Source organism: Cyprinodon tularosa, unplaced genomic scaffold (genome assembly GCF_016077235.1).
Source record: "Cyprinodon tularosa strain WSP-4 unplaced genomic scaffold, ASM1607723v1 ctg416, whole genome shotgun sequence".
NCBI lineage: Eukaryota > Metazoa > Chordata > Actinopteri > Cyprinodontiformes > Cyprinodontidae > Cyprinodon > Cyprinodon tularosa.
The window spans coordinates 533,604-561,552 of NW_024039137.1; the positions used below are offsets into that span (position 1 = coordinate 533,604).

The 27,949-nt window shown below is 34.8% G+C and overlaps 1 protein-coding gene across 2 annotated transcripts; it reads left to right on the top strand.

Annotated features, from left to right (window-relative positions):
• Nucleotides 1-9,270: 9,270 nt before the first annotated feature.
• On the top strand, nucleotides 9,271-27,688 carry slc4a1b (solute carrier family 4 member 1b (Diego blood group)). Of its 2 annotated transcripts, none has more exons than XM_038298850.1 (18): nucleotides 9,271-9,336; nucleotides 17,017-17,063; nucleotides 19,378-19,556; nucleotides 19,903-20,038; nucleotides 22,352-22,424; nucleotides 22,630-22,672; nucleotides 22,784-22,968; nucleotides 23,116-23,326; nucleotides 24,209-24,412; nucleotides 24,487-24,635; nucleotides 24,716-24,910; nucleotides 25,003-25,251; nucleotides 25,431-25,520; nucleotides 25,657-25,823; nucleotides 26,620-26,861; nucleotides 26,952-27,121; nucleotides 27,309-27,482; nucleotides 27,574-27,688. In XM_038298850.1, the coding sequence occupies exons 1-18, from the start codon at nucleotides 9,286-9,288 to the stop codon at nucleotides 27,652-27,654; spliced, it is 2,646 nt and encodes an 881-aa protein (XP_038154778.1). In that variant the 5' UTR covers nucleotides 9,271-9,285; the 3' UTR covers nucleotides 27,655-27,688. The 2 variants fall into 2 exon arrangements, with proteins under 2 accessions (XP_038154778.1, XP_038154779.1); XM_038298851.1 differs by lacking the exon at nucleotides 9,271-9,336 and adding an exon at nucleotides 14,081-14,181.
• The last annotated feature ends 261 nt before the right edge of the window (nucleotides 27,689-27,949 follow it).

Below are 27,949 nucleotides of genomic sequence, written 5' to 3' on the forward strand. Positions count from 1 at the left end.
TACATGTTTCTCATGTAAATGTAGAAATTTTTTTAAAAATCACATTCCCCATGCTAAAAAGCCTTCAAAATATGTGTTTCTAAGTATAAGACACTTAATGTTATTATCTATTCTTTGCATACCTTTTAATGCACAAGAAATCCCATCCATCCATCCATCCATCCATCCATCCATCCATCCATCCATCCATCCATCCATCCATCCATCCATCCATCCATCTTCTCCCACTTACTGTATTCCATCAGGGTCTCAGTGGGCTGCTGCCTATCTCCAGCAGTCTATAGGCAAGAGGCGGGGTACACTTTGGAGATCTCGCCAGTCTGTCGCAGGGCAACATAGAGACACAACCATGCACACAAACAAACTCACACCTAAGTACAATTTAGAGAAGCCAATTAACCTAACAGTCATGTTTTTGGACTATGGGAGGAAGCCGGAGTACCCAGAGAAAACCCAGGCATGCACACAGAGAACAAGCAAACTCCATGCAGAAAGACGCCATGCACCTTCCAGCTGCAATGCAACAGTGCTACCCACTGCTCCACCATGCAGCCCTAAGAAATCCCAGTAATTAGTACATTTTCTTAAAAAGCTTTTAGAGGATCAGCTGATTAGGGTCTCTAGCACACAAAGGCCTCTTCACCTTTGTTAGTCTTAGAAACAGAAGAAGACAAGCTGTTCAGGTAGATAGATGTGTTTTGATAATCAGAAAACCCTCTTTAGAAGGTTGCTTTAAAGATAAAGTTGTGGATTTGTAAATATTTTTACTACAGTAACAAATGTGGTTTCAAGTAATTGAAACAAGATTATATTACTTTTTTGCTTGTTTTTTGTCAGCACATAGAAGGATATTAAGAAAATACATAAAGCAGGTCTCTATAACTAAAAGAGCAACATCCTGGGTTTACAATGTCCCCAAAAAATCTGTTTATTTTATGTTTTATGTACATATCCATAGCCGGGTCATTGATTGTGGACGTTTCAGTATCTCCTAACTTGATTACTACAGTCCAACATCCATGACAGTGTTTGCAGTATTTTTACAGCAGGAGGTTGACAGTGAAGCCTCAAAGATTACACTGTGATTTATAGAAACCCTGTCAGAACTAAGTGCTATGTGGGATGTGGGTTTACAACTGATGGGGAGGAAGAGAAAAAGCTCCTTTACTATTTGTAGATAAATAATTAATGAAAACAAAAACAGTGAAGAAAGTACCAAAATAGCTTATTAGGATATTAGAAATTTTTTTGTATTAAAGAATAAAGTTTAGATATTGTGAATATACTTTTAAAGTGTGAGCCAGAAAAAAAAAGGATGTTAAGAAGATACATTAACTGTTTTTATACTGTGTTGTAAACACATTTTTAAAAAAATCTATTTTAAGTCCTATTCATGACACATTTGATCTAAGTTTTGAGATCTTCCACTGATTATATAATTATTGATTACAGTTATCAAGGAAACAATAAAAGATTCAACCTAAATTTTAGGAACAAAGATTCTCAAAGAACGAGAAATCAAATATCACTGTCTTCAATGTAATGATTTAAGATCAAACCATGATCTTAAATCATTTTTTAAATCATCTTGGAGTTTAGGTGAAAAAATTATTGCTCAGCCATTGCTAAATGATTCTTGGTTCTTTCAGTCGTGAGCCAGATTTCATGACAAAAAGTGGGAATACACTGTATGTATAAACACAAAATTGTAGTAGAATATTGTTGATGTCAATGGAGTTTTAGTTTTACTTTTAGGAATTTTAGTTAACTCTTTTGCTGTTTAGTCACCACAATGTAAGACAAGCTGCTTCCTTCCTGTTTTATTTCAGACATTCTAAGATAACCACAACTACATCAACTCAAATTCATGTTCAAGATAAATTGCCAAAAAAGAGGCACAGGTTTTAAAAGAAATCATCTTGTATATCTGTTTTACTTTGTAAAAATAAGAATGCTAAAGCATAACCTTATCTTTTTCAGGTCTGAAATGACAGCTGTGCCATGCAAAGTCTCACAGTCACCATCTGCTCCAAGAGAGTTAATAGAGGATGGGTGGTCCATGGCAAACTAACTATCCTATCTAAGGTTTCAGTAAATGGATCCTGTTCTTTTATCAGAGCCATATATCTCAAGCCAAACTAAAACTATCAATTTGGGGGGGAAAAAAGATAATTTAACAGTATAATCTTAATTCAAGGATAAAGTAAATTCTGTCAGAATCATATGTAACTCTAATTTAACACATTTAGAAAATGCATGTCTGTTTTTTCTTTATTCACTTTACTGTTCCAGAAAGCTTTAGTGAATTATACGGTTAGTTTGATTAACTATATTACTCCACAAGACTGAGAAACAAGGATAAGCCCCATATTATATTATTTAATCCATATACTAAAACACTCCATTGCTATTTTCTTTGCTTTTTTATATGAAGTTTATTTAAGATTTTTACGTTTTCTGCATACACACCACATTATTCCAATGATCATTACCTCATTTTTACATTTACCGTGTAATATTTCTTAGAACCTTTTAGCTTTCCATCTAATTTTGTCTTTTCAGTGATTCATATCATCTGTTTGCACCTTGTTAGCGTATCACAACCCAGTTATATAACATCTCTATGTATGATAACTGTTTGTTTTTTTCAACTCCATCTCCAGAAAGTTCAACTGTCTCTCAAGCATCAGCTGCAGTGGAGAAGCATAAACAACTCTGGGCAACGTGATCCATGATTTTCTTTTGAGCTGGCCCTCTAATGTACTGTAATAGCTGCAGGGGCATCATATGACGAGCAGAGGAAGCCCTTGAATTACTCTGAGAGCACTCACACCAATAACTGGAGCAATATCATGTTGTGCGCAGTGCTGCACTGTTGTGATGGTTATATCCATATGATTTTGAAGAAAGTTCAACAAAACAATTGTTAGATCCTGAAAGCCCCTAATTGGTTAGGTTGACTCAGATCCTTTTTATAAAACAGTTGTAGGAAGTGGATGGTTGCATCAGAGGGAACTGCAAGGGGGCCAGATGGCAACAGACCCAACTTTTTCCCCTGTGATCCTCTCATCTGTGCTTTATTGATCTGATCTTTCTAACCCTCTCTTCTCTGTGTCCATGCTCGATCCTTTGTTCACTGCTGCATGGTATTAATAATTTAATCTTTATGCATTCAGAATAAAATAGTTCCCACTTTAAGCTTTTTATTCACATTAACTGTTTTTATGTAATAAACTGAATTTAATGTTGTTTTTATATGTACATATTAGTCACCTTTTGTTCTTACACTTCTGCATGATGAACTGGTCAAAATCTATATCCTTTTTTTAAAGTCTCTGATCTGTGTTTTAGTTTTCTGCGCTACGTGTTTTTCATGTTATTTTGCTCAGGCCTTGGATATTTTTTGTGAATCTTTTCTTCATTGTTAAAAGGTCCACCTTTGTTGCAGTTGATTTGAGTGACATCTTTTTATATATTGTAGCAGTCAGGACAGGTAAAACCTGGTAAAATAAAATAATGTGGGATTTTTCACACTTACATTTAATCAATGTAAATTAGTTAGTTAATAGTACATTATTATTTATATTTTCCAAACAAAACTTTAAGATAGGAAGTAAGTGAATGGGAGTGTTGGCCTAGTGGTTAGAGCAGTGAGCATGTACTCTGAGAAGGTTGCAGGTACCTGTTCAATCCCCACAGCCTGCACTCTGGGTTCCTGAGCAAAACCCTTAACCCCACTCTGCTCCCCAGATGCCACACAATGGCAGCCCACTGCTCCCCAAGTGGATGGTTCAAAATGCAGAGAGTACATTTTCGCATTGTGGGACAATTATGGGATTTCCATTTAAGGTACCTAGACCCAATACCTTGCAGAACTGCTTTCTCTGCAGTACAAAGAAATTCTTTAAAGTTCCTCTCATCAGAAAACCTCAGTTTTGGATGACTCCTTAGGATGACGTGCAGCGCAGGTTTGTAGTTGTGTAAAAAATTATTTTTAATTGATCGGTTGTAAATGAGTGCAGTAATCTATATGTTCAAAGATTGTTTTGTGACCCAAAAAGTTAAACTTAAGATACTCCAAAACATTTGCTTTGATTCTTGGTAATAATGCTGTTTGTCCATGAATTTCATACGACAAAACTCTGAGGCCTGCAAAGCTTGATTAGATGGACTAATAAATTAACGCAGCTTGTTATTGTTATCAATTGTTTTTACAGGAAAAACATGTAAAAAAAAAAAATATAAAAAAAAAACGTACATTATTTTTCCATCCATCTCACAATCATGCACATTTTTGTTATGCTTTTCAACAAAATGTATATTAGGTGTTTCTAATAGTTAAGCAAATTTTTCATGTTTCATGTCTCTTGTGGCCATTATCTGTATATTTGCATCCTTTATTTGTTTAATAATAAGATGTTCAGCATCTTTTTAGTATTTCTCAAACACACTAATGTGGTAGTCATAGTCATAAAGGCAGTAGGAGAGTCTTTTTTTGGATATAATTGAAAAAAGGGGTTACCAGAATCGTTTCTCTTCTTTACGCCAGTACATCTTCTATGAAGGTTCTGCTAAAGCTAGGCCACATGACTAGACTATTATCATGAGATTTGTTCCTGAAAATCCTTGATGAATGAAGAATTAAAGGTCATTCTCCCTTCTACTGCTGAACTTAGCCTCCTCGCTGTGGTCTGAACCCGAAGAATAAGGACCTACAGTGGATGACGTCGGTAGAATGTATTGCGCCTGTGTGCAACATTCTGCCACGATATAAAGTGTGCTCTGATTAATATCACCAAGAATTTTCCATTTTTCCTTGGGTGATGATTAGTAACAGATTATTTGCTTGTTTTTTAAAGCTGCAGATGTTGAGCTGATATATTTATATTTCTACTCTAATTTTGTTCTTTTATTTTAGGAGGGAGTGAATGGAATTCAATCAGCCTCTTTATTGATTAGAGTTTGGCGGACACATCTACAACTGAAATACTGGGGTTAAAATGAGCCTCAGGCTAAAGACAGTCAATGCAGTCTATTATGCAAAAGACTCTCGGTTGTGTGACAAGTAATGTGCTCACTTTTACAAAAGTAACTGATTTAATTCAGACAATAAATTTAAGTCAGCAATATTGTTTATAGGACCCTAGACTAACTATTTTTATCACGTTGTTTTAAGACATGTCTAAAGATTTGTTTTTGTTGTCAATCAAATGGGTAAAACAACAGAAAATGCCAAATGAAGCAAAACAATGTAGGTTTGTCTTTTGTTAGTGAAGAAATCGCAACAAGATTCAGAAATTCACCTATATCAAAATATATGAAATGTATTTTAAGTTTTCAAATATATTTAAAATAATAAAAATAAAGGGAAGAATGTTTGAAAAACACAATGTCCACTAATAATTTAGAGTGATGGTGTGGGTTATTTTTTCTTGTGTTGGTATACATGGCAGATTTTTTTTTAATAAAAGCATATTTGAAATAAAAATCTGGTGGCTTCAGTCATTAAACTGAACACAAACTCTTTAGTTCTCATCTCACTTTGCATAAGGCGCCGTATGCCTACTAAAGCTACTGTGGCTTTAATTATTAAGACAGTTTATGATGTTCTTAATTTCCAAAATCCCCAAAATTGTGTGAATTTGTCATAGTTATTTGCTCTTTAGAGGAGATAGTTTTTCTAAGTGGGCTAATATGTATCTTCAAACTGAAGGTAATCCCTGGTGTCAGAGGTTAAACGCTAAACAATTATGACTCAGCAAAGAATTTCTTTCAACAAATATTCATTTAAAACACCTATTTATTATATTCAATTGACAGACGGCAGGAAAAACAGATGCTCCTCCGGCACGCAGGCGGCAAAATTAGTCATTTGTGAAGAATAGTTGAACATCTGTCGGCACGTTTGAGGAAACCTGTGGTGGATTATACCCTGAAGGCTAAACTCTGTCAACAATGTCCACAAAGACAAATATGGAGTAAATAAAGTTTGGTAAAGTATACTGATGCTTATGTATGACTTTGTGCAGAATTTACTTTTGCACTCTGTTTTGAATTTATATACTTTATGAGCTGGAATAAGTTGAATAAATTAGACATCCTGCAATGAAGCTGCATGATGACGAACGTAACTGAACTGAATCACTGTATGAATGGCTTTTTTGTCTGTAAAGGTGCTAAAACTGAACATTAGACCTTTTAAAATAAGCAGTATTAATCAGATCAATAGGTAACACTTATTTTGATGGAAATACACAAAGTTAAGTGTTATGGGAAGCCATTTTTTCAAAATTGGGATTTGCTCAACAACCAATTAGTTTAAGTCATCAGGTTAACAAGTCAGATAAAATAGACAGTGCAACAAGTAATTCAATTCTGCCCCCTGGTGGCCATCATCGGTAAGATTGTTAAAGAAATGCCTTTCTCCATGACTCAAATTTAGACGTTCTCATTTTGATATATTTACTTAAAAGTGTAAAGCAATTGATGCTTAACAGCATTGAATTAAAATAGTTAAGTAAAAATCTAAAATGTCCCTGAGGTGACATGAGTTAAGGTAACCTGGAGTTAGCATGCAGTACATTGTAATATGTAATATAAAAAAGAAAGGCAGAGCTCAGTAGTGAAACTTGGCTGATCATTACGTATCAACATACCACAAGTTTAAGGTTAATGTAATGCACATGTTTTTCTCCAGGTTGACAAAAACAGCACGATCACAATGAGCTTAGTACCAATAGTTTATTAATTTGAACGATTATTATCACATTGATATGGTGGATTTTTTTCAGTTTATTTTTAGATCTATATATAGATATACATATGCAGTGTTTATTTGTTTGAAGTCAAAATTATGATCATTAATTTAATATGCATGATTTCCTTATTTGTTGGGAACAGTTTCTTGCAGCTTTGGAACTTTTGTGGAGGCATCCCTGTGTCCAACCAAGTCATGTTATTCCAACTCAAGCAAACAAAGTCAGCCTCTTTGTACTGACTGGCTTGGAACCTCAGCAGCAACCTTATTTTCATTATTCACCCTATTACAAAAGCAAAGAAGGTCTGTTAAGGGTGTCTAGTCTAAATTATTAAGAGAGAAATTAAAAGGCTAATAATGTAAATATGTAACTGTACTTTTAGAAACAAATATCTAAGAGTCCAAGTAGTCATCACTGTGGTTTGTGGTCAATATGTTTATTACCTCCGTCAAGGAGGTTGTTTTTAGGAGTATGTCTGTCTGTCTGTCTGTCTGCAGGATAACTTGGAAAGTCAAGAACGAATTTTAATGACATTTTTACTAAAGTTGCACCTCAGCACAAGAAAGAAGAGATTTTGGAGATTGATCCAGATCACCATCTTGATCCAGGAATTATTTCAAAGATTCTATGAATACAGGTGTTAACCTAAGGTGGAGGGCTGTGCTCTCCGAGTGCTTTATTAGTTATTGCAAGTATTCAATCAAATATGCTGACATTTAGAAGTTTTTATATTATTCACTGGCTTGATTCTGCAACCTAGTGTGTACACACATTACCTTCACACAAAGTAACTATACTTCAGTTAAAAATATGTCTGTAATCCTTATCTCGACTTTTCATGTTCTCATCTAGCCTGTGGCACTTGTCCTGCCTGTCCTAACCTGATTACATTGTATATACTCATAATAAATAGCTTTTACAGTCCAGAAAATCTTTCATGTGTGCTCAGTGGCAGGAGAGATTGTTCATACTGTCTTATGTGTGTATTTTTTTATATGGTCTGCCAACAAATGATGTGGAAGATATTGCTACAAAATATAAACAGACCCAAACCATTTTTCTTATTTCTCTTATGTCAAAGTGACTTTTAGAATGAAAACATTTGTGAATAAAGTTTAACATTTGACCATCTTGGAATCTATTATTGAATCTTCATTTTAAAAACAAAATCTGAAAAAGAAAAATTTGAAGAAAAGTCTACATTTATTTAAACAAAAAACATACCAAGAAGATAATTTAAAAAAAAGTTTAGTTATATTAAGATTTGAAAACTGCACTAGAATTGAAATTTCATGCAGTCTTTTGTGGATTTATGCAACAATAAAGAATTATTTATCACCCAAAATTTGGGTTTTAAATAAATAGAAAACACCTTTTAAATTCACCAGAATAAAATGGTTTCCAGTCAAAGTATGTCAGAAGTAGAGCAGAGGGGAAATTATTTTGGTTTTTTTAATCAGTTTTATTATGTTTTAGGTAGAGATTAGTAGCCCCTGTTTTCATTTATGCAGGTACAAATACTGCTTCTAACACGTTTCATTGGGAATTTATGTCATAGAGAAACAAAAAGTGATGATGAGCAATTTACCTGTGCAAGAAAAAAGAATCAAGGTTTTTAAACTTCTTGAAATTTTTAGATGATAATATCTGGCTAAATTCAGGCATATTTAAGTGAATACTCAAAATAAATGCCAACCTGTATTTAATAGGTAAAGGTTTATATTGAGGTATTCAGCCTTAGTATAAACACAATTGTTCTGAACATGGATGGGTTTTTTTTTATCTTAAGCGAACATAAGCTGACAAAAAAAATACTATAAAACTAATAAACAATATGAAATATTCTGTAAAATAAGGTTATAAAACAATTCCATAAGCTTTTAAAATAAAAGATTAATATATATATATATATATATATATATATATATATATATATATATATATATATATATATATATATATATATATATATATATATGTATATATATATATATATATGTATATATATATATATATATATATATGTATATATATATATATATATATATATATATATATATATATATATATATATATATATATATATATATATATATATATATATATATATATATATATATATATATATATATATATATATGCAGGGATGTATGCAGTGAAACTTGAGGAAAACAATGTTCACTGTGAAAACATGATTCCAATGATAAGGTAGGTCTCATCATGCTGTGGTATTACACTCCTTTGGATGGAACGCTGAAGATGGTCAGAGTTGATAAGAGAACAACCCTGTGGCAAAACCTTTCAGAGGCATAATGCTTGAGGATCAGAGGGAGATTCACTTTTTTTTGCAGAACAACAACTTAAAACTTTGAATAAAAGGTTTAGGTTGAACAGATTCAGGTGGAACTGTCATGAAATGCGAACAGAGGGACCCAGTATTCAAGGAGAGACAGTCAATAGGAAAGTTCAAAACGTTTCTTAAATAAAACAAAACAAAAGCAGAGATGTGGCTTGCGGACACTGCAGGATGGGGAGCGGGGCACCGCCCAATCACAGACACTCTGCAGGAGAAACACAGGTAAGTGACCACGATCATCTGACTGAATCTGATGATGTTCTCAGTGAGTCACTTACCTGGTTTAGCAGTTCAGTCCATGAATGTCCCTAAGTGCTGCAGTTCCAGAGGACATGCTGGAAGCCTATCCTGGTCAGGGATCCAGAACACACAGGAAAAGGATCCAGATCAGGCAGGAACAGAACAGGTGGCAGGATCCAGACCAGGCAGGAGAAGAACAGGTGGCAGGATCCAGACTTCCAGGCATCCACAAGCCCCAGAAGGGTTCAGAGTCTGACTGGGACCAGAAGCATGACCAGATGGTCACGCACAGGAGCAGACAGGATCAGGTGCAGATGAGCAGGCTCAGTGGAAGAGGGTAGCCGAGACAGGATGTGGAACCAGAACTAGATGCAGGACTTTAAACTGGTCTCCTTCCTGGAGCCAGGCTTACTGGAATAAAAACTGAATCTCCCCACATATAGAGCCAAAAACCCAGAAAATATTTCGAAAAAAAACATGGTGCATAGCATGAACTAAAAATGTGTACAATGACTTTAAATGTAGACCTGAAATTAAATGATCATTTATTGAAAATACCCAATTTTTTTTTTTTTTTATAAACTAGTGAGTTGTACCAGTATACAGCTAAAAACTGAATGCAAAAAGAATTTCAAGAGTTTAAAACCACATATGGATATTATATCACAAGTAATTGCAAACATGGAACCTGTATAGAAACACTTAATTATATATTTTTACCTGTATATCAGTTATCTATTATATTTAAAGTAAGCAGCCTGTAATCAGCAGTAATTTTACTTCTTTTACAGTTTCCAAGTTTATTGTAATGTATAAAAAATAAATAAATAGGGAAATGAAAAACTTCATGCAGAAGTTTAACAGCATGTCTTTAACCCAGTCAAAGGAATGTTGGTTAATTGTATGACACCCTTAACTAAGCTCTTTTTTCCCCCGAAACACGCCAATATAAGGGCTTGGGGTAAACTTATTTTCTACCTTTACATTTTTTTTTCCACTCAGGCCAAAATAATATGATTAAGCAACTGACATTCAAAGCAGCCACTGGCCCATGCGTAAGGTCAGGGGTTATCTTGATCAGGAATACTTTGGCTGCAGTGAAAGGGCATCAACCGTGCCTCTGGACATAATTTTTCTTGTCCCTGTTTAGATGAGTGAGGGTCAGTAGTGTCAGAGCCTTTTGGCCCCTATAAACAATGTTTTGAGATGAATTTACACAGACAGTCACACTAATGACTCTGGAACCTGCAGTTTCACCCGCAGTGTACGATACTGCTGGTGTCCTCTGCCTTCACCCCATGTGTGTATTGTGTAAACACACGTACATGTATAGAAACTATTTAGAGCTCTGTGGTTGTTCAGTTGTGCACATATAATAATTTCCTCTTATTCAAAGTTATTTTTTTATACTGTAATGTACGTCAAATTTAGTAAAAAGCTGATTTTGAAATTCGGTAAGAAAGAATAGGTTGGATTCTTTTTTTTTTTTTTTTTGTTTAAAAAATATTTGAAAATATTTGTCTAACATTTAAAAATTAAACTGGTCCAAGTTTGAAATCTAACACAGTTTTTGGACAAACAGAAAACAAATGATGGTGGTAACTGGTGTATGATGCAATGGAAAATAGGGCTGCAACAGATACAGGGAAGCAAGAGCATTTAAGTACATTTGGGCCAATTAAAATCATACCAGTGAGCCAATCAAATGAAAACAGATTTGAAAGTTATGTGTTAATCAGGTAAAAGACGTGCAGCAGCAGGTGATGATAAAGTGAAGGCTGACTGACACCAAAAGCTCTATTCTCACATCAGGCTTATACTTGCTCATGTTTTGCTGTCACCTCTAACTAAAATAAGCATTTTTGTTAAACTGATTTCATTAAAACAATAATAATAATAGTAATGATAATGATAATAATAATAATAATAATAATAATAATAATAATAATAATAATAATAATAATAATAATAATAACATATTTAACTGCCTCCTTAATTGTTACCTGCTAGTTGAAATTTGGTCCTGAGCCTTAAGGGTAACAAGAAGTGTATGTGAAATATTTTATACTGATTCAAAAACATACATATTTGAAGATTACATTAACCATAATTTGTTCCAAATTGGAGATAAGATCAACATGGTCTGATTTAAAAGTAAAAAGATCAGAGCTTGCAGGATTCCTGTAGTTTATCTCATTTATGCAGGGAATGATTCACCATCACTTACTTTAAAAAACTGTAGCTGTAAAAGTGACAAGTTTCTGATAATGTCTGATAATAACCAGTGTGTAAAGTACTACTTTGCAGTAGACAGTTTCAGCTATGCAAGGAACTTTACTTGCAGTTTTCAAATGCAATATAAATAAAAATCTGTAAAATTGCTTAGGAAAAATCTCTATGAGAGATTTACGGATTAGAGGACACCTTTAAAACAGTGTATTGAATCATTTTTAACAAACACGCCCCAGTATAAAAAGCCCTAGTAAAACATTGTGTTCTCTTAATTGAATATTTGTTGACTGTTTGCAAGGATGGTTGACATGCTGCCACAGTTAATTTCCTCTGAATCAACAGTAGATGCAGGGCAGGATTTGGGACACAATGGCCACTGACCTCCTCAGGACTTTGAATGAGCCCATGAAACATCACACGTAGCATATATTCTGTTTTGTTTAGTTTTTTTAGTTTTTTTGTTAGAAGATATGACTATTGATAATATAAATTGTTAAAACTCTGCTCTTACATGCTTGGGAGCAACTTGGGAATTTGGGAAAGGTTAGTTTTGTGAATGGTTGTATGTCTTGCGATGGACTAGCGACCTGTCCAGGGTACACCCCGCCTCTCGTGCATTGACTGCTGGCACCAGCACCCCTCGCGACCCCAATTGGGACAAGCGTATCAGATGATGGATGGATGGATGCTAGGATTGTATAAAGGCCTATCTCCACTGTCAATACATGTAGTCACTCGGCTCTTTGCTGCCTTAACACAAAGATGTCTGCCTCCACAAATGGGATCCGACTCCAATGTAATTCAAAACATAAAGGTTAAGATTCTCAGTTTGTAGATAATAAATAACATAAGTATGTAATAATGTGATTATTACCAATTGTACCTCTAAGTGAATAATCATGGATGATTAAAAATAAAAACATTGACCTGCCTTCTAAATCCAACCAGAAAAAAACAAGTAATGGGAGAAAATTGGCCAGTGTGCACATTTATGTCAGGCATATGATTGGACAGCTTTACTTTGGATGGAACTGTTATAATAAAACATGGCTATAATTTAATTAAAAAAAGAAAATTATGATTAGTTTCTTCCATTTTGCTGTATAACAATGTTTAGAAGTAAAACTGAAAAGGTTTTTTGAATTGACAATTATATTGATTATAATGATTATATTGTTTTATAATATACATTTAACTGCTTATGATGGCACAAAGCAAGAAGAACTCAAAAAGTCAGCAATATATGTGTGGTGAGAAACAAAAACAACACCAAAAAATACAAAAACTAACAATGGACATCACTTTGAACAAACCAATTCCACCATAAAGCACAGTGATGGCAACATCATGCTATGGGGATAGTTTAAGAAGAGAACCTGTTGAAGCTGCAAAGGAGTTTGGAGAAGATGGATGTTTTCTGAGGGACACTAGCTTTAAAGATACAGCAGGAGCTATGTTGGAAAGATTTTTGGGTGTTTTAGAGGGATAGAGTGAAACTCTAAGCCTGTAATCAAACTAAAACTTTGTGGTAACACTTCTAATGCTGTTAATAGTCACTTTCAATGACTTGCATACATATCTCAGTCTTTAAATGGTAGAGACCAGCAAAAAAAAAGAATGACAGAAAAGTAAAATTGTAGGTTTTCCTTTTAATATTAAATCCGGGCGCCTGACAGCAAATGATCTCAACAGTTTTTACATTTATTTTTATTTGCATAAATATAAGGAATGTCATATTTCTCTTGAAAGTTTTTGCAACACTTTAATTAGCCCGACATTCTAAATTTTACTAAATATTTTCAAAGTTTGACAAAATATGTCAGGTAAGAAACACAACAGTAAAAACTATTCAATAAACATTTGCTTTAACTTTTTATACAGATAAGTTTTCCTTATTTCTCTCCTTTATTTATTACATCTGAACTTCTTCTACCAATAATAATAATACATTTTATTTGTATTGCACTTTACATAAAAAAAAAAAAAATCTCAAAGTGCTACAAAATTCATAATTAAAACAAAACCGTACAATAAAAACAGCATACATAGTTAAAATGAGACATTACAATAAAATAACATACGCAGTAAAAACAAAACAGTAAAATAACCATAAAACCACACAGATAAAATACTAACTAACTACTAGTATGCTAGTAGTAGTATACTAGTAATGCTACTAGTAGTAGCATTTCTGCATTAAGTTAAAGCGTGGCCAAAGAAGACGACAAAGGTTAGTGGACAGACACAGCAGAGTAATCCAAGACTTTGTTGTCAAATAAACACAGAAAAAAGTTTGATAGGATGCTGGCTGGACAGTGTGACACTATGACTGGTTTACTGGCATGTCAAGTCAGTGTATGTACCATCAATATTATGGGTTAGTGCTGAACACACGGCCCTGTAGAAGGATGTCCCAGAGATTTAAAGTGTTCATGTTCATGTCTGTCTCCATGCGTATATGTTTTAGTCCCTCCCATCATAACAAAAAAGGTATTTGCATATGCAGAAACAGTGGGTTTTAGGAGGGAATGTTTATAAAGTCACACTTTTTTTCCCATTTTGAACACTTACATCTCAGCGCTTTGCCTGCAGAAGGTGAGTGTCACTTTTTTTATGCTGAAGTTTTGCATGCAAGTAAAGCTGTAACTTTGTAGGGTGAAAATATGGGAGCAGAGCAATTCTTGGAAGACGCAAACTTGTATTGTTTTCTGGGTCATTGTGCATTGGATGGTTTTCACAATTCGGTGCAGAAATTTTTCATTATCTGCACTCAATTAGTCATAAAAACTTTAGTTTTCTACTGAAAAATAAAGAAAGAAATTAATATATTTGACAAATACTTTTCCATTCTATTATATATTCTATTCTTTTATATTATATTATAATTTGTCAGATTATATTAGATATACTATGTATATAAATGAGTGTATTTATTTCCATTTTAAAATGCTGAAAATAAATTATATAATAACTATCTAAGACATACCAATAAAGTATGTATCCTTAAATCGTTTTAATATTTGACATGCTCTTTAATATTTATGTGTATAAATACAAACACAATTGATAACAGCAATAAAGTTGATGTAGATACTTCTGTTCATATCATTTAACCAAATTAATATACTTAGCAGTATATTCACATGATGCTAGTGAATAGCCAACCTCTGCAACTGCTATTTTGGAGATTTGAAAGCAAAAGTTTGGGGAGGCTTTTATAATTACCTCTGGTTAACTCTTTAACTTTATGAATGAAAAGTGCTCAGATTAAGCTCCTTTTCTAATTATAACTGTGAAAAAAATAATTCAGATGTGCACACCATAGGTAAAGCATGCATATTTATTACTATATATACAGTTGTGCTTGAAGATTTACATACCCTTCCATTAAGGACAGAAATAAAATAGCTGCTAATAAAAAAATAGAAATTGAGAAAAGTAATAAAAATGGTAATCATGTCACTGATTCTGAATATACATCTATCTATCTATCTATCTATCTATCTATCTATCTATCTATCTATCTATCTATCTATCTATCTATATATATATATATATATATATATATATATATATATATATATATATATATATATATATATATATATATATATATATATATATATATATATATATATATATATAAAGCCTGATGGGGCTCCTAAACTAAAATACTGAAATCAGGAAAAGTTCAGTAGGACTTCTGCTTCCGATATGTTGGTTCACTGTTAATGAGCAAGGCACTTTAATTTGCTTGGGACATTTTGTCTTTAGAGTTTACCACTATCAGTTTACCACCAATCCTAAAAAAAAAAAAAAGCATTGCCCCTAAAAGTGACCATGTTCTCCATTTGCACAACCTTTTTTTGTATTTTGAAAGATATATGCCTCTATGTGGATGTTCTTTAATTTACCATCTATAGCCTTAAAAACAGGGGTCTAGCAAGTAGGCTTTTAGGTTTTTAGAAGGTAAATATTTATTCTAGTAAGTTCTAAGTAGGCAGTTTAAATGAAGCTTAACCAAAAATTGTGGAAAACTCTTAGCAACCTTAGCTGAGCCACCTGTGATGTCCCTCGTTCACCTTCAGCCAATCAGCACCGGAGCGCACCTCCTCTGAAGCCAATCATCTTTCAAGATCATTTAGCTCCTGGCCTAGCTTCTCTCCAGTACACAAGCGAACTTTCATCCCACCTCCACCCCACCTCCTCTGTCACTCTCAGACTATTCTCAGTCCCTCTCCCCCTCTGGCTTTTTCCACCATTAGTGTAGAGTAGTCTTGCATGGTTACTCATGCGAGTGAATGTCGATTCTCAGCATCGAAGTCTTTTCCTGGGCCCCGGCACCAAATAACTTATTTAAATTTTCTCAATATCTGTATATCTGCTTCTATGTCTTTGAACACCAGTCAGCCTCAGTAGCTGGCTGCTCACACTGAGTCTTGTTCTAACAGGAGGTTTTTTTCTGTTAAAAGGAAGTCTTCCTCTCTACTGTTGCTACAAGCATGCTCAGTGTGACGGATTACAGAGTCAAAGACTCGATGCAATCAGCTGGTTTTCCATAGAAAAATTTTGACCCATCTGACTGTGTTACGTGTATAAATTAATTGAATTAATCTGAATAAAAACCTTGATTATCAAGATATTGCTAAATCTAAACCAGACTAAATTTGAAAGAAGCTCAAAAGAGGACTTCTGACTTGGAAAGTATGGTCTGCATCTTGTATTACTGGGCTTTGGAATACATAAGCCACAGGTGTTGAATAGTTCTCAAAGGCCAGACTCCAACAAGGAATCTTTAGAACTGATCAGATGCTTAGAAGGGAATAAGAATTTCCTTCTTCTGTTGGAACATAGGACAAATATAAAGGTAGAAGGACATCATCGCTTAAGGCCTGGAGTTTGACACCCTTTAGTTCTTCAGAGAGCAAGAGATTATATGAGAAAAGATCCTAAATAGGAAACATAAATATATAGACACAGACACGTAGACCTACCATTAGGCAAAAGCCAAGATAGCATCATCCCAGTTTAATCTTCAGGATCTCCAGCTCTGTGTTATGGAAATAAATCTTTTTGTTGTTACATAAAACTTAAGGTTTGATCTAAGATAGAATCGAAAATATGTAAACATAACAGAGATTTGACCGAGCTAAAATAAAAAAGTAAAGAAAAATACCCAAAATAAATGAAAATGCTACTTTTTGTTATATATGTTATATATTGAATACTTGGATTTAAAAGCATACAGAGAAAACAGTTTCAGATTAATTGCTGGTCTCATTCATTTGTGCTCCCACGTGGACCAGTTCAGGTTCATGCTGGACGTTAACAGATAAAACAAAGGGTACACGCTGGAGAGGCCCCCTATTTAAATCTTTGTTTGTTAATGTTCTTAATTATTCCTAATTTCATCAATCATGTTTGTTCCAGAGGAAAGAAAACAGCCTCAAACGAAGATCGTTTTGGAAGACTGCCAGGTGAGTGAGACACCCCAACCCACTCACCAGATACACTAAGAGGGTAAACAGGTCCTGTGTGAGCAATAACCTACTGGTATGTTTAGAAAAGAAATCAGCAATGAAGCCGACCATAGAGCCAATTTCCTCCTAAAACAGGATAGCCACCATGTTTACTTCAGACACAAAGCGTTACCTTCCCAGTTTCAGCTGATCCATATCCAGTTTGTCAGAGAGGATTGACATAACTTCATGTGGTCCCTCTTACCGCTGCAGGGAAAAACAACACCCATAATATCGTGTGTGTCTCTGTCTTGCAATAGAGCATGAAGGTGATTTTTATCTGATCCTGTGGTCTGTGAAGTCTTTCAGTGATCCAGGTCCTGGTAATCCATTGTGTGTGAAGAGAAATCAATTGAACCACAACAGAGGGTTCATTTGCCCTCGATCATTCATATTCGCACTACAACAATATTCACACTCCATTAGATCTTTCCATATTTTATCACAAAACAACCAAAAACTTTTGTGTTTTTTGTTGGGACATTGTGTAATAGACCAACAGAAAGCACAGTCTAACTAGGTATTGAGGGGAAAATGATATCTGCAGTTATTTATTTTTCTTACATGAATGCATTTGTATTTGTAAGGCCCTTTGAGTCAAATATTTAAAGAAACTATTTTTGTAACTACAACTGCAGCTCTGAGTGCTCTGAGCTACAGTTTGAACAGCTTTTCAAATCTGCAGAATACAATTTTTGACCATTTCATTTAGCAAATAAAAACTTTGCTTTTTCAAATTGAATGAAGAGCATATTTGAACATACATTTTTAGGTCTTGCTGCAGATTCTTTATACGATTTACGTCTAACCTTTGACTCAGACATTCTAACAAAAGTACATTTGTTTGAAACATTTGAGTGCTTCATGTTCATTTTATTTATTTATTTTTTTAGTCTGGTGTTAGTCAGTCTGGTGATGTGGCAATAAGAATAATTGTCTTGATGCCAAAAAGAGCCCGACAGATTTTGCTTTCACAAAATGGAGCAGTACGGGTATCTCCATAGTGTTCCGCTTGATTTATGCATATAAATAGCTTTATTGTAATTCATGCGGGGTCTATCCAACCCATCTGCCTGCTTCGGACCCGAGTGTTTCATGTTTAAAAAGCATGAAATTGGTCCAGTTTAATTCCATCTGAATTATGTTTATTAATGAGGTGACAAATGCATCCTCACTCAAACTAAGAAAGTGGAGCACCTGACTCCAGTAAAGTCCTTCCTCTACCCCTCACTTTAAAATGCCTGTGTTAGTGCATAAAACACTGCATGGCTAAACACCAAAATACATGACAGACTTTTTTTCAGTGTATCGACAACCCAGACCTCACAGGTCTTCTGGCTAAAATCTACTCTGCAAACCCAGAATCAGAACCAGGCATGGAGAGCCAGCTTTTAGTTTTCATGCACCAGCAATCTGAAATGAACTCCCAGAAACAATAAAGGTGCTAAAACCCTAGTTTGCTTTTAATCAAAATGTCAAAAGTGTTTTTTAGAGCGGTCTTTGGCTTTGTTATCTAAATGTTATTAGTGTACATTTGTATTCCCACATTCTTTAATTATTATTATTAATCATATTATTCATTTTTATATATATAATTTAATCATGATAATTATTCATTTTTAGATAACAAAAACATTTATCATTTGAACTTTTGAATTACATTTAAATATAAACTTTCCTAAAATGTAAATAAACTCTTTTTGCCTTTGAATTTGGTTGAACTTGAATTGAATTGGAGTATAAGAGTAAAGGTGGCTTCATACATAAGTACACCACACTTTTCAGAGGCAGAGTACTGTAGTTTAGATCTTTCTGCTGTATCTTTAGCAGCCAATCCTCCAAATGATAAAGTTAAACCTAAAACAATAACAACAGAATGGACAAGAAAACAGATAATCCCATGAGTTATTACAGATGAGCTACTTCCCTGTCTTTATTGTGTGTAGAAAAATCTGAGTTAGTTTGAAAAAATGAAATAAAAAAATTAATTGTATTTGTTTTTCTTTCTGGGGGGGTGGGGCAGTTCTATGATTGTAAATTCAGACTAAGATGCAGAACTATTACAAAGAAACCACTGGCTTATCCCTCACTAACCTGACTGATTCCACTTCACGTACATGCAATGACCAAAGAAACCTCAGCTGTGGACAACATGCTAAGGCTGTGCCTGTAGGCGGTGCAGCTCCAATTCATCCACCATCCCTGACCAGCGTTTCATTCAACCAGCAACACAACCATGTCCTTACCTCTGCATGCATCTGTATGCCCACAGGTGTGTGAAGCAGAAGGAGGAGATGAAGGACCAGGAGAAGCAGGGTTACTGGAAGGAGACGGGTCGATGGGCAGGTTACGAGGAGAGCTTCGACCCACATTCTGGGATGTGGGCATCCTCGCATATCTCCTACCTCACCTTCAAGAGCCTCATCCAGCTGAGACGCACCATGAACACTGGTTTGTGACTTTGATAAAATAATGTATCTTGAAAAGTTTATGTGTTTTAAAAGGATTTGGAAAAAAAACACAATGAACTATAGAAAAAAATGTAGTTTAATAAACCTTTAAGACTTACAACTTAAATCTACTATTTCCTAAAAAAATGCAATATATAGATATTTTAACATCATGACATAATTTTGAACAATGCTTTATTGGTGCTTCGTATGTTACTTTTTGTTAACTATCTTTATTTCACTATTTACTTTAAATAAAAGGTGATACCCATGTCAGTTTATTTTAACTACAACCAAATATTTATTTTCTTGTGTTATAATAAACCTTTAATATTTCTTCTTTTAAGTTGTGACAATCTTCGACTGCGAGGAAAAGACTTTAGCCACCATTGCTGAGAAGATGGTTGGCGAGATGGTTAGCAAGAAAGAGATTAGATCTGGAGACCGGGAAGGTGTGCTGAAATCTCTGCTTCAAAACCGCAGGTATCGTTAAAGACACCACCCATCAGTGACTCAAACACAGTGACATACATTTAGGTTTTAACTGAGGCCATTAACTAAAGCTGCGCTACATGCGTTAGAGAAAGTTGCTGCTCGGAAACCCAAACGTATGATTATGAGAAGCCATCACTGACCACCAAACAGTCTGCCTGCAGCACAACCAGCATGAACAATAGTTACCTTAGCTGTTTAGAGTGGAACTTGGTTTTAAGACCCATCATAAAGATAATAAAACACTTTTATATTCACAAAATATATTCAGTAAATATTTTTTCTAAAATCAAAATATATTTTGCTATTTTGCCAAAGATAGATCTACACACATATGGTCATTTTATTGCCTTTAAATTCGTTATTTGTTGGGTTTAATTAAAAACCTGCTTACCCTTTCAGTCGCTTCTGGTGTTATCATCCTATTTAATGGCCATTATTTAGATTGAGCCTCCTACCTCTCAGTAGGCTGAGATGGTTATCACCAAATGAAACCTAATCCTAAAGTAATTCCTTTATTGCCAATGGAATTAATGAATCCATGTGTAATCTGAACATAATTTTAGTAGTTCTTCAAATTATAAAAAAAAAATTATCTGTATGTCGCTCATATTAACCAAACCAAAACAAAAAATCTCATATTCTCTCAACTGAGTTGTTTTAAAACATCACATTACATATGTATGACTGAAAAATGGGGGAATTGATTCAAAGAAAAGCTTTAAAACACAGTTAAAAAAATAAAATGTAGGTATGTTGTAAATGAAGAGATAAAAAGTATAAAAATTGGGTAAATTGTGAATAAAACATATGATTTTTAGACGGGGCCAAAGCAGCTGTTACTATACCAACAATAAGCTGCATATTATCAGCCACAAGAAATCTAGAAGGTAGAGGAGGCACGGTCTGAGAGCATTCTATGGAACTGATAACGGACATTTAATGTTTGACCCTTTGCAGCTACAACAGTTTCTACTCTACCGGAAAGCCTTTTCATACAGAGCATTTGTTAGATCAGACACTGATGTTGGATGACAATGTTGGACTTACAGTTGTTGCTTTAAATCATTCCAAATGTATTCCCTTAGGTTAACATCATGACACTTTTCAAGTTATTCAACACAAACCCCTATGTGGACTGAAAGGCAGGCTGGAACAGTAAGAAGAATTCTTCAAACTGAAAAAAATAATAAGCTTAAAATCCCCAAATTTCTTTCAATAATGAAGTATTAAAACGTCTTTTCATTGGAACTAAGGGACAAAGCCCATGACCTGAAAACGAGCCTCCAAGGGCCAAAATTAATTTGTACCAAACCTTAAATTCGTCCCCGGTCACTCAGCCAACAGTTGTTTTCCTGCCAAATGCAGAACACAGGCTCAGAAATTGGATTTCCAAACACATCTCCACTTCTATATAGTCCAGTGCTGACATTCTTTACAAATGACATATTTTAATTATACCAGATGGGTTATTGTCAAGATTAAAACCCATTGAAGCTCTACAGTATGTACAGTGTCCTTGAACCTCAGCACCTGCTGATCCTGCTCTGTGATTTTACTTTAGATGCCACCTCCTGGTTGAGTTGAAGTCATTCCTCTTGCCCTCATGGCAAGTAATTTTTTCATAAATGGTGGATCAAGCACTTTTCATCCTTAGGTATAGGAATTTATATAGAGAGACAGCTAAGATGTTTTCCCTTTGTGAATATTGTAGTTTCTCTCAAAACTTTTAAGTACCTCTGATGGTACTTGGGTGACTTTTGGAGGCAATCAGAAGATAGTTTTGCAATAATGATTTACAATACAAGTTTAAGGAAGACAGCAGCTATACGTTTGGTCACGCAAACACAATGTTTTCCAGGAAGTGGGTCAAAACTACATAATCTTTTTCAAGATGAAATAAATAAAAATATCAAACAGGTCATACATTAGCTTTAGAGACAAAGTCAGGTCAGTACATAACATTAACTTGCCCTTTAAATTTGTCTTTGACATTTAGAGCTTATTGGGTTTTTTTTTTTCAATTATAAATTAATTAGTTTCCTTAAAATGAATAAATAAATTGAATGGATTTCTTTACTTTAACATAGATATAAGTAATAGTTAATAGTCTACAATTAAATGGGCAGAAGTAATTTAGTTTTTCTGCTTTTGCAGACAAAACAAAATTTCAATCTGTTACTTTGACAGATGGAGAATTTTTGAACAGATTCTTGTTTAAAGTTATATTGGAATATTTAACCAGTTTTCATGTCTGTATTACATATTTAAGACAAATTAATTATATTATTGCTCTACTTGCAGTGAATCGGCGGACCCAGAAAGCCAAAAGCTGACTGATGGGATGGACCTGCAAAGGTTTTCAGTGAAGGAAAGAGTAAGTTTCCTATTAGACTGAGAATTTCCTTCAGCCACTGAGGAGGTAACATGGAAAAATGTATATAAATTGTTAAATATTTGAACAAATACATTTTTGATTTGTCTGAAATATAGATAGATTAAAGCATTTACCATGTGAATGAGAGCTTCTTTGGTTTTACGGGTGAATATATAATTTTAACCCCTTTTTTGTGTTTTTTTAGAAAGAAGAAAGTGATCATATTGAGGCCTCCATGGTACTAGTTGGTTAGCAGTTTTTAAATTTCTTTGGCAGTGATGGATCTATAGTCTTTTATTGGACATCTTCATTATATCTCCACAGTTTAACTATGACACAATCTGTTTTCTTATGACCAGGAGCTTTAGACTTTCTGGAAAAACCCACAGTTGCTTTTGTGAGGCTGAAAGAGGCAGTGTCCCTTGATTCTGCTTTGGAAGCCCCCGTTCCTGCTCGCTTTCTCTTTGTTCTGATTGGCCCAAGCAACACTGACCTGGACTACCATGAGACTGGTCGTGCTATGGCAGCTCTGATGGCCGATCAAGTGAGAGATTTGACAAACATATAGTGTTTCTTTGCCAAATATAAAATTGCATGAAATATATAATGAATATATGTTGATAATTAAACAAACAAATTATTAAAGTATTTGTTTACTATTAATTGAAATTATTAACTTTCTCCATTCAAGGTTTTCAATCAGACAGCCTTCCAAGCAAAGAGTGCCAGGGATTTAACAGATGCTTTGGTGGATTTTATCGACTGCAGCATCGTTATCCCACCCATTGAAATCAAGGATGAAGCGATGCTCAGCTCCATCATCGATTTTCAGAAGAAAATCCTGAAGGACAGGCTGCAGTGTAGAGATCTTATGCTCCGAAGAGACTCCAAAGCTGGCAGAGGTGAGGGCTACAGGGCCATGTGCTCCTAAAACCACTCCTTGTAAAGATGTGTAAAACCTGTTAAAACTGATTTCTACTGCAGGGTGGCAGACAGGACTGATAATTTCAGAACAAATACATTGTTTTTTTTTTTTTTTTTATGAATTAAACCTTTTTTAAATATGCTCTGCACAGTGATGAGCGGATTCAAAGGAGATTTGTGCAGATCATTTTTGTCAGATATTGGCAAAAAATAAAACAGCTTTAACTCTTCTATATATTGTATGTAGCCAAGAAAATTATGCAAACTGATTCAAAGAATTAGAACCGGGATAAAGACGGAGGATCCATGTTAGCACACACAGTGAATTTGATAGTAAAGTGTATAGTGCATATTTAAATCTATTCTAAAGTGTTATAAACTTTGCTGATGAGGTTGGTGTATCAGCACACCAAAACAACATCTGCAATGGTTTTTAACCAATAACTGCTAACTTCCCTCATCACAACATTGTGTATCTGCATCATTTTAAATATAAAACAAATCAAAGTTCCACTGTTTATATCTGAAAATTATTATTATATCACTTGGGAGCACTGAAATATAATTCCCATATACATGAAGAAATAAACAAATATACAGTTAGAGAAGCAAAAGTTCCGTAACCTACCTTGGCAAAGAACAACATCGTTGATGCAATCACTATTCACAATTTATATAAAATGTGTATTAAAGTCTGTACACCTATTTGAAATACAAATGAGGACTTGTTGTTACACAAAAAATTTAGTTTTTATCATAGTACCATAATACCAGCATAGCAATAAAAAAAAAACAAGCACACTTAGGAGCAGGGTTAATGTTGAACATAGATTTTTGATAATATCTGATCTTTTCTGTAGTTTCTGTAGGTAGTGGGACTCTTGCAGAGGATCCCCTTTCACGCACCGGTCGACCGTTTGGTGGGATGATTCGAGACATAAAGAGGCGCTACCAATACTACAAAAGTGACCTCACAGATGCCCTGAATGCCCAGGCGCTTGCTGCCATTATCTTTATCTACTTTGCCGCTTTGTCTCCTGCCATCACTTTTGGAGGCTTACTAGGTGTGTAATTCATTTCTATTTAAATATATAGAAAGTTAAATGTTCAAATGAACTTAAAATATTTCTGTCTTCAGCTGATAAGGTGGAAAACATGATGGGTGTACCAGAGCTGCTCATTTCCACCAGCATCCAGGGCATCATCTTCTGCTTTGTTGCTGCTCAGCCCATACTGGTCATTGGTTTTTCCGGCCCTCTTTTAGTATTTGAAGAGGCTTTTTTTGCGGTGAGTTTTAATGGTCGTATCTTAAAAAAGACATTTGATCATGGCCATAGTTCACTATATCCCTAATTTCCTTTTTCCAGTTCTGTAAGTCCCAGGACATTGAGTACATCGTTGGGAGGGTGTGGGTCGGGGTGTGGCTCGTCATCATTGTGGTGATCATTGTGGCCTTTGAGGGCAGCTTTCTAGTGCGCTACATCTCACGCTTCACCCAGGAGATCTTCTCCATCCTAATCTCCATCATCTTCATTTATGAAACCTTTGCCAAGTTGGGAAGGGTAAACAAAAACTTCAAAACATAGATAATTTCATCTGCTCAAATAAATTATTTCAAGTCAATTTATTTGTTCTCTTTACCTTTATTTATTAGATCTTCAAGGCTCACCCCCTGATTCTAAACTATGATCATGTGAATGCAACTTTGGAAAATCCCTGGTACCCAAGGATAGAGGAGACCACTGCTTATGACAATGCTACTGGAAACATAACTGTAGTTGTAAACACTGTGATGACGCCGTACCCAAACACAGCCCTGCTGTCCATGTGCCTCATGTTTGGCTGCTTTTTTATTGCCTATTTTTTGAGGCAGTTCAAGAACGGCACATTTCTTCCTGGTAATGTAAGTCTACCAGACATAAAAGGATGATGGATTCCTATTTCTATTTATTTTTGTTTAGGTTTTATAAATGCATGCCAACTAGCACCTTACCAACTAGCACTTAACACCTTTGGTTTTACTAAAATAAAGATATTTTATCATCATATTTGACTTCTTTTATTTTTGTCTCCCCAATTTAGGTCAGGCGTCTCATTGGTGACTTTGGAGTGCCCATTGCTATTTTCCTCATGATTGTTGCAGACTATAACATTGAGGATACCTACACTCAGGTAGGTCTTTTTTTTCTTTTTTTTATAACTTCTACCTCTAAGACTAAAAGATGTTGAACAGTTTTAAAAACAGATTTGGGAGGGTAGTCAACCTTCAATGCCCAGAAAAGACTTGACTTGACTTTTTCATTTTCAGAAACTAGTTGTCCCTAAAGGATTGATGGTATCCAATCCAGCCAAAAGAGGTTGGCTTATCAATCCCTTCGGAGAGCACAAATCTTTTCCAGTGTGGCTGATGTTTGCATCCTGCATCCCTGCTCTACTTGTCTTTATCCTCATTTTCTTGGAGTCTCAAATCACTACGTGAGTATGGTGCCTTGCAAGAAAGCCAATCTCCTTACCTTTTTTGACATTTTGTCCAAACCACAAACTTCAGGATCATTTATTCTGATTTAATGGAAAAGATCAACACAAAGAAGTACATAAAGGGAAAATAATTACTTTTAAAAAATATTTTTGAAAAATAAAAGTAGAAAAAAAAAACTCTTCTCAGCCTCTTGTTTCTGATCCACTTAGTTGAAATCCAGTGCAACCAGGTGCTTTTCGATATATAGGAAAGACTGTCCATCTGTGTGTAAATATTTTTTTGTGGCTGTCACCTGGAAAACTTATATCGATAAACTCCACAAGCCTGTACACTTTGGAAGAATAGCAAGGAGAACACTATTGTAGAACAAAATACATCAGGAGCTTCATTGAAAGTTTGCCACAACAAACGTCGTAGATGTTAATATGGTCAAATAAGTCCAAAATGATATTTCTGGCCTACTGGTAAAACAATATATTTTGAAAAACTAAAACTGAGCATTATCCTTAATGCATCTTAACTACGGTGAAACATGGTGCAGCCCGAGTAATGTCATAGAAAAATTTTCATTGATAGGAAGCTAGTGAAAAAGTGGTTGAACCTAAATAAAGGGATAATCTAAGAAGAACATTTGTTAGAGGCTGAATATTAAGAAATAAAAATTTTGTGTTGTTCTAATACATTAAAAACACACCAACTTCACATTTCTGATAATTGTGAAAAAGCTCTTTCACTGACCTTTAACCCCAGGCATTTTGGTAACTGTTGCCTTTGATTTAACCTTTTCTGCAGTCTGATCATCAGTAAACCTGAGCGCAAGATGGTCAAAGGTTCTGGTTTCCACTTTGACTTGCTGGTTCTAGTGGGCATGGGAGGCCTCAGTGCCATATTTGGTGTGCCTTGGCTGAGTGCCGCAACAGTCCGCACTGTAACCCACGCCAACGCTCTCACAGTCATGAGCAAAGGAACAAAGCCCAAGATAGAAAGCGTCGTGGAGCAAAGGGTGAGCGGCATTGTGGTCGCCCTGCTTATTGGTAGGTTCTGTTTATTTTCACTCTCCTCCCAGGTAGAAACCCATATTACACAAAATAAATCTTCCTCATTAAATATATCTTTACAACCAGGTTTATCAATTCTGATGGAGCCGATCTTGAAGTTGATCCCCATGTCAGCCTTGTTTGGGATCTTCCTCTACATGGGAGTGACATCACTAAATGGCATCCAGCTTTGGGATCGTATGCTGCTTCTTTTCATTCCAAAGAAATACCATCCAAATGAACCTTATGCCACCAAAGTAAGAATCTCCTAACTTTTACTGTAACTAAAAACCATGTTGCAGGAAATCAGTTTATGCAAAATCATGCTGATAGTAATGCAGTAAAGTCTAAAACAGCCTATCTTACAAAACTTGATTCATGCTCTTATTTATCATATATAATATTATCGCCTGCTTGATGGGATTCTGTGTGTTTTGGATAAAGGTGAGAACAGGGAGAATGCACCTGTTTACGGCCATCCAGGTAGTTTGCCTCGCCATCCTGTGGCTTGTGAAGTCCAGCCCAATATCCCTTGCTCTTCCCTTTATTCTTATCCTCACAATCCCTCTCCGCATGCTCATGACCGGCCGTCTCTTCACCCAACTGGAGATGAAATGTGTAAGTATCCTCTTATCTAAATGTTAATAAATGTTCAACCTGCATGTATAAAACTCATAATATTTGTTTTTCCTCATTTAATATGTTTCAGTTGGATGCTGATGATGCCAAGGTGATGTTTGAGGAGGAGCCTGGGCAGGATGTGTACTGTGAAACTCAGATGCCTTTGTAGAGGACTTCAACAATGGCTGCTGATACTTTTTTTTTTTAAAACCCTAACAGAAAATTTATAGTTATTTTTTTAGGCTCAATGGACTTTTTTATTTTCCCAATGAGCAACAATACATGCGTTATTTATTTACTATATTATCACAAATGCAGATACATATTATATTCATTGATTGTGATCAATGATAGCTTTAGCATTTTGCCGAAATCCATCTAGTAATAATATTCTGAGAATATTTATTTATGCTTTTTTCTTTTTTTGCATTTCTGAAGCTAAACATAAAAACATCTAAACTTGT

Excerpts from the sequence above, each read along its gene's own strand:
- slc4a1b (XM_038298850.1), top strand. The coding sequence starts at position 9,286 with ATGGGGAGCGGGGCACCGCCCAATCACAGACACTCTGCAGGAGAAACA. Across the intron at positions 22,673-22,783 it reads GGCCTCCATGGTACTAGTTG|GAGCTTTAGACTTTCTGGAA; the intron begins GTTAGCAGTTTT and ends TCTTATGACCAG. Across the intron at positions 27,122-27,308 it reads ATGAACCTTATGCCACCAAA|GTGAGAACAGGGAGAATGCA; the intron begins GTAAGAATCTCC and ends TTTTGGATAAAG.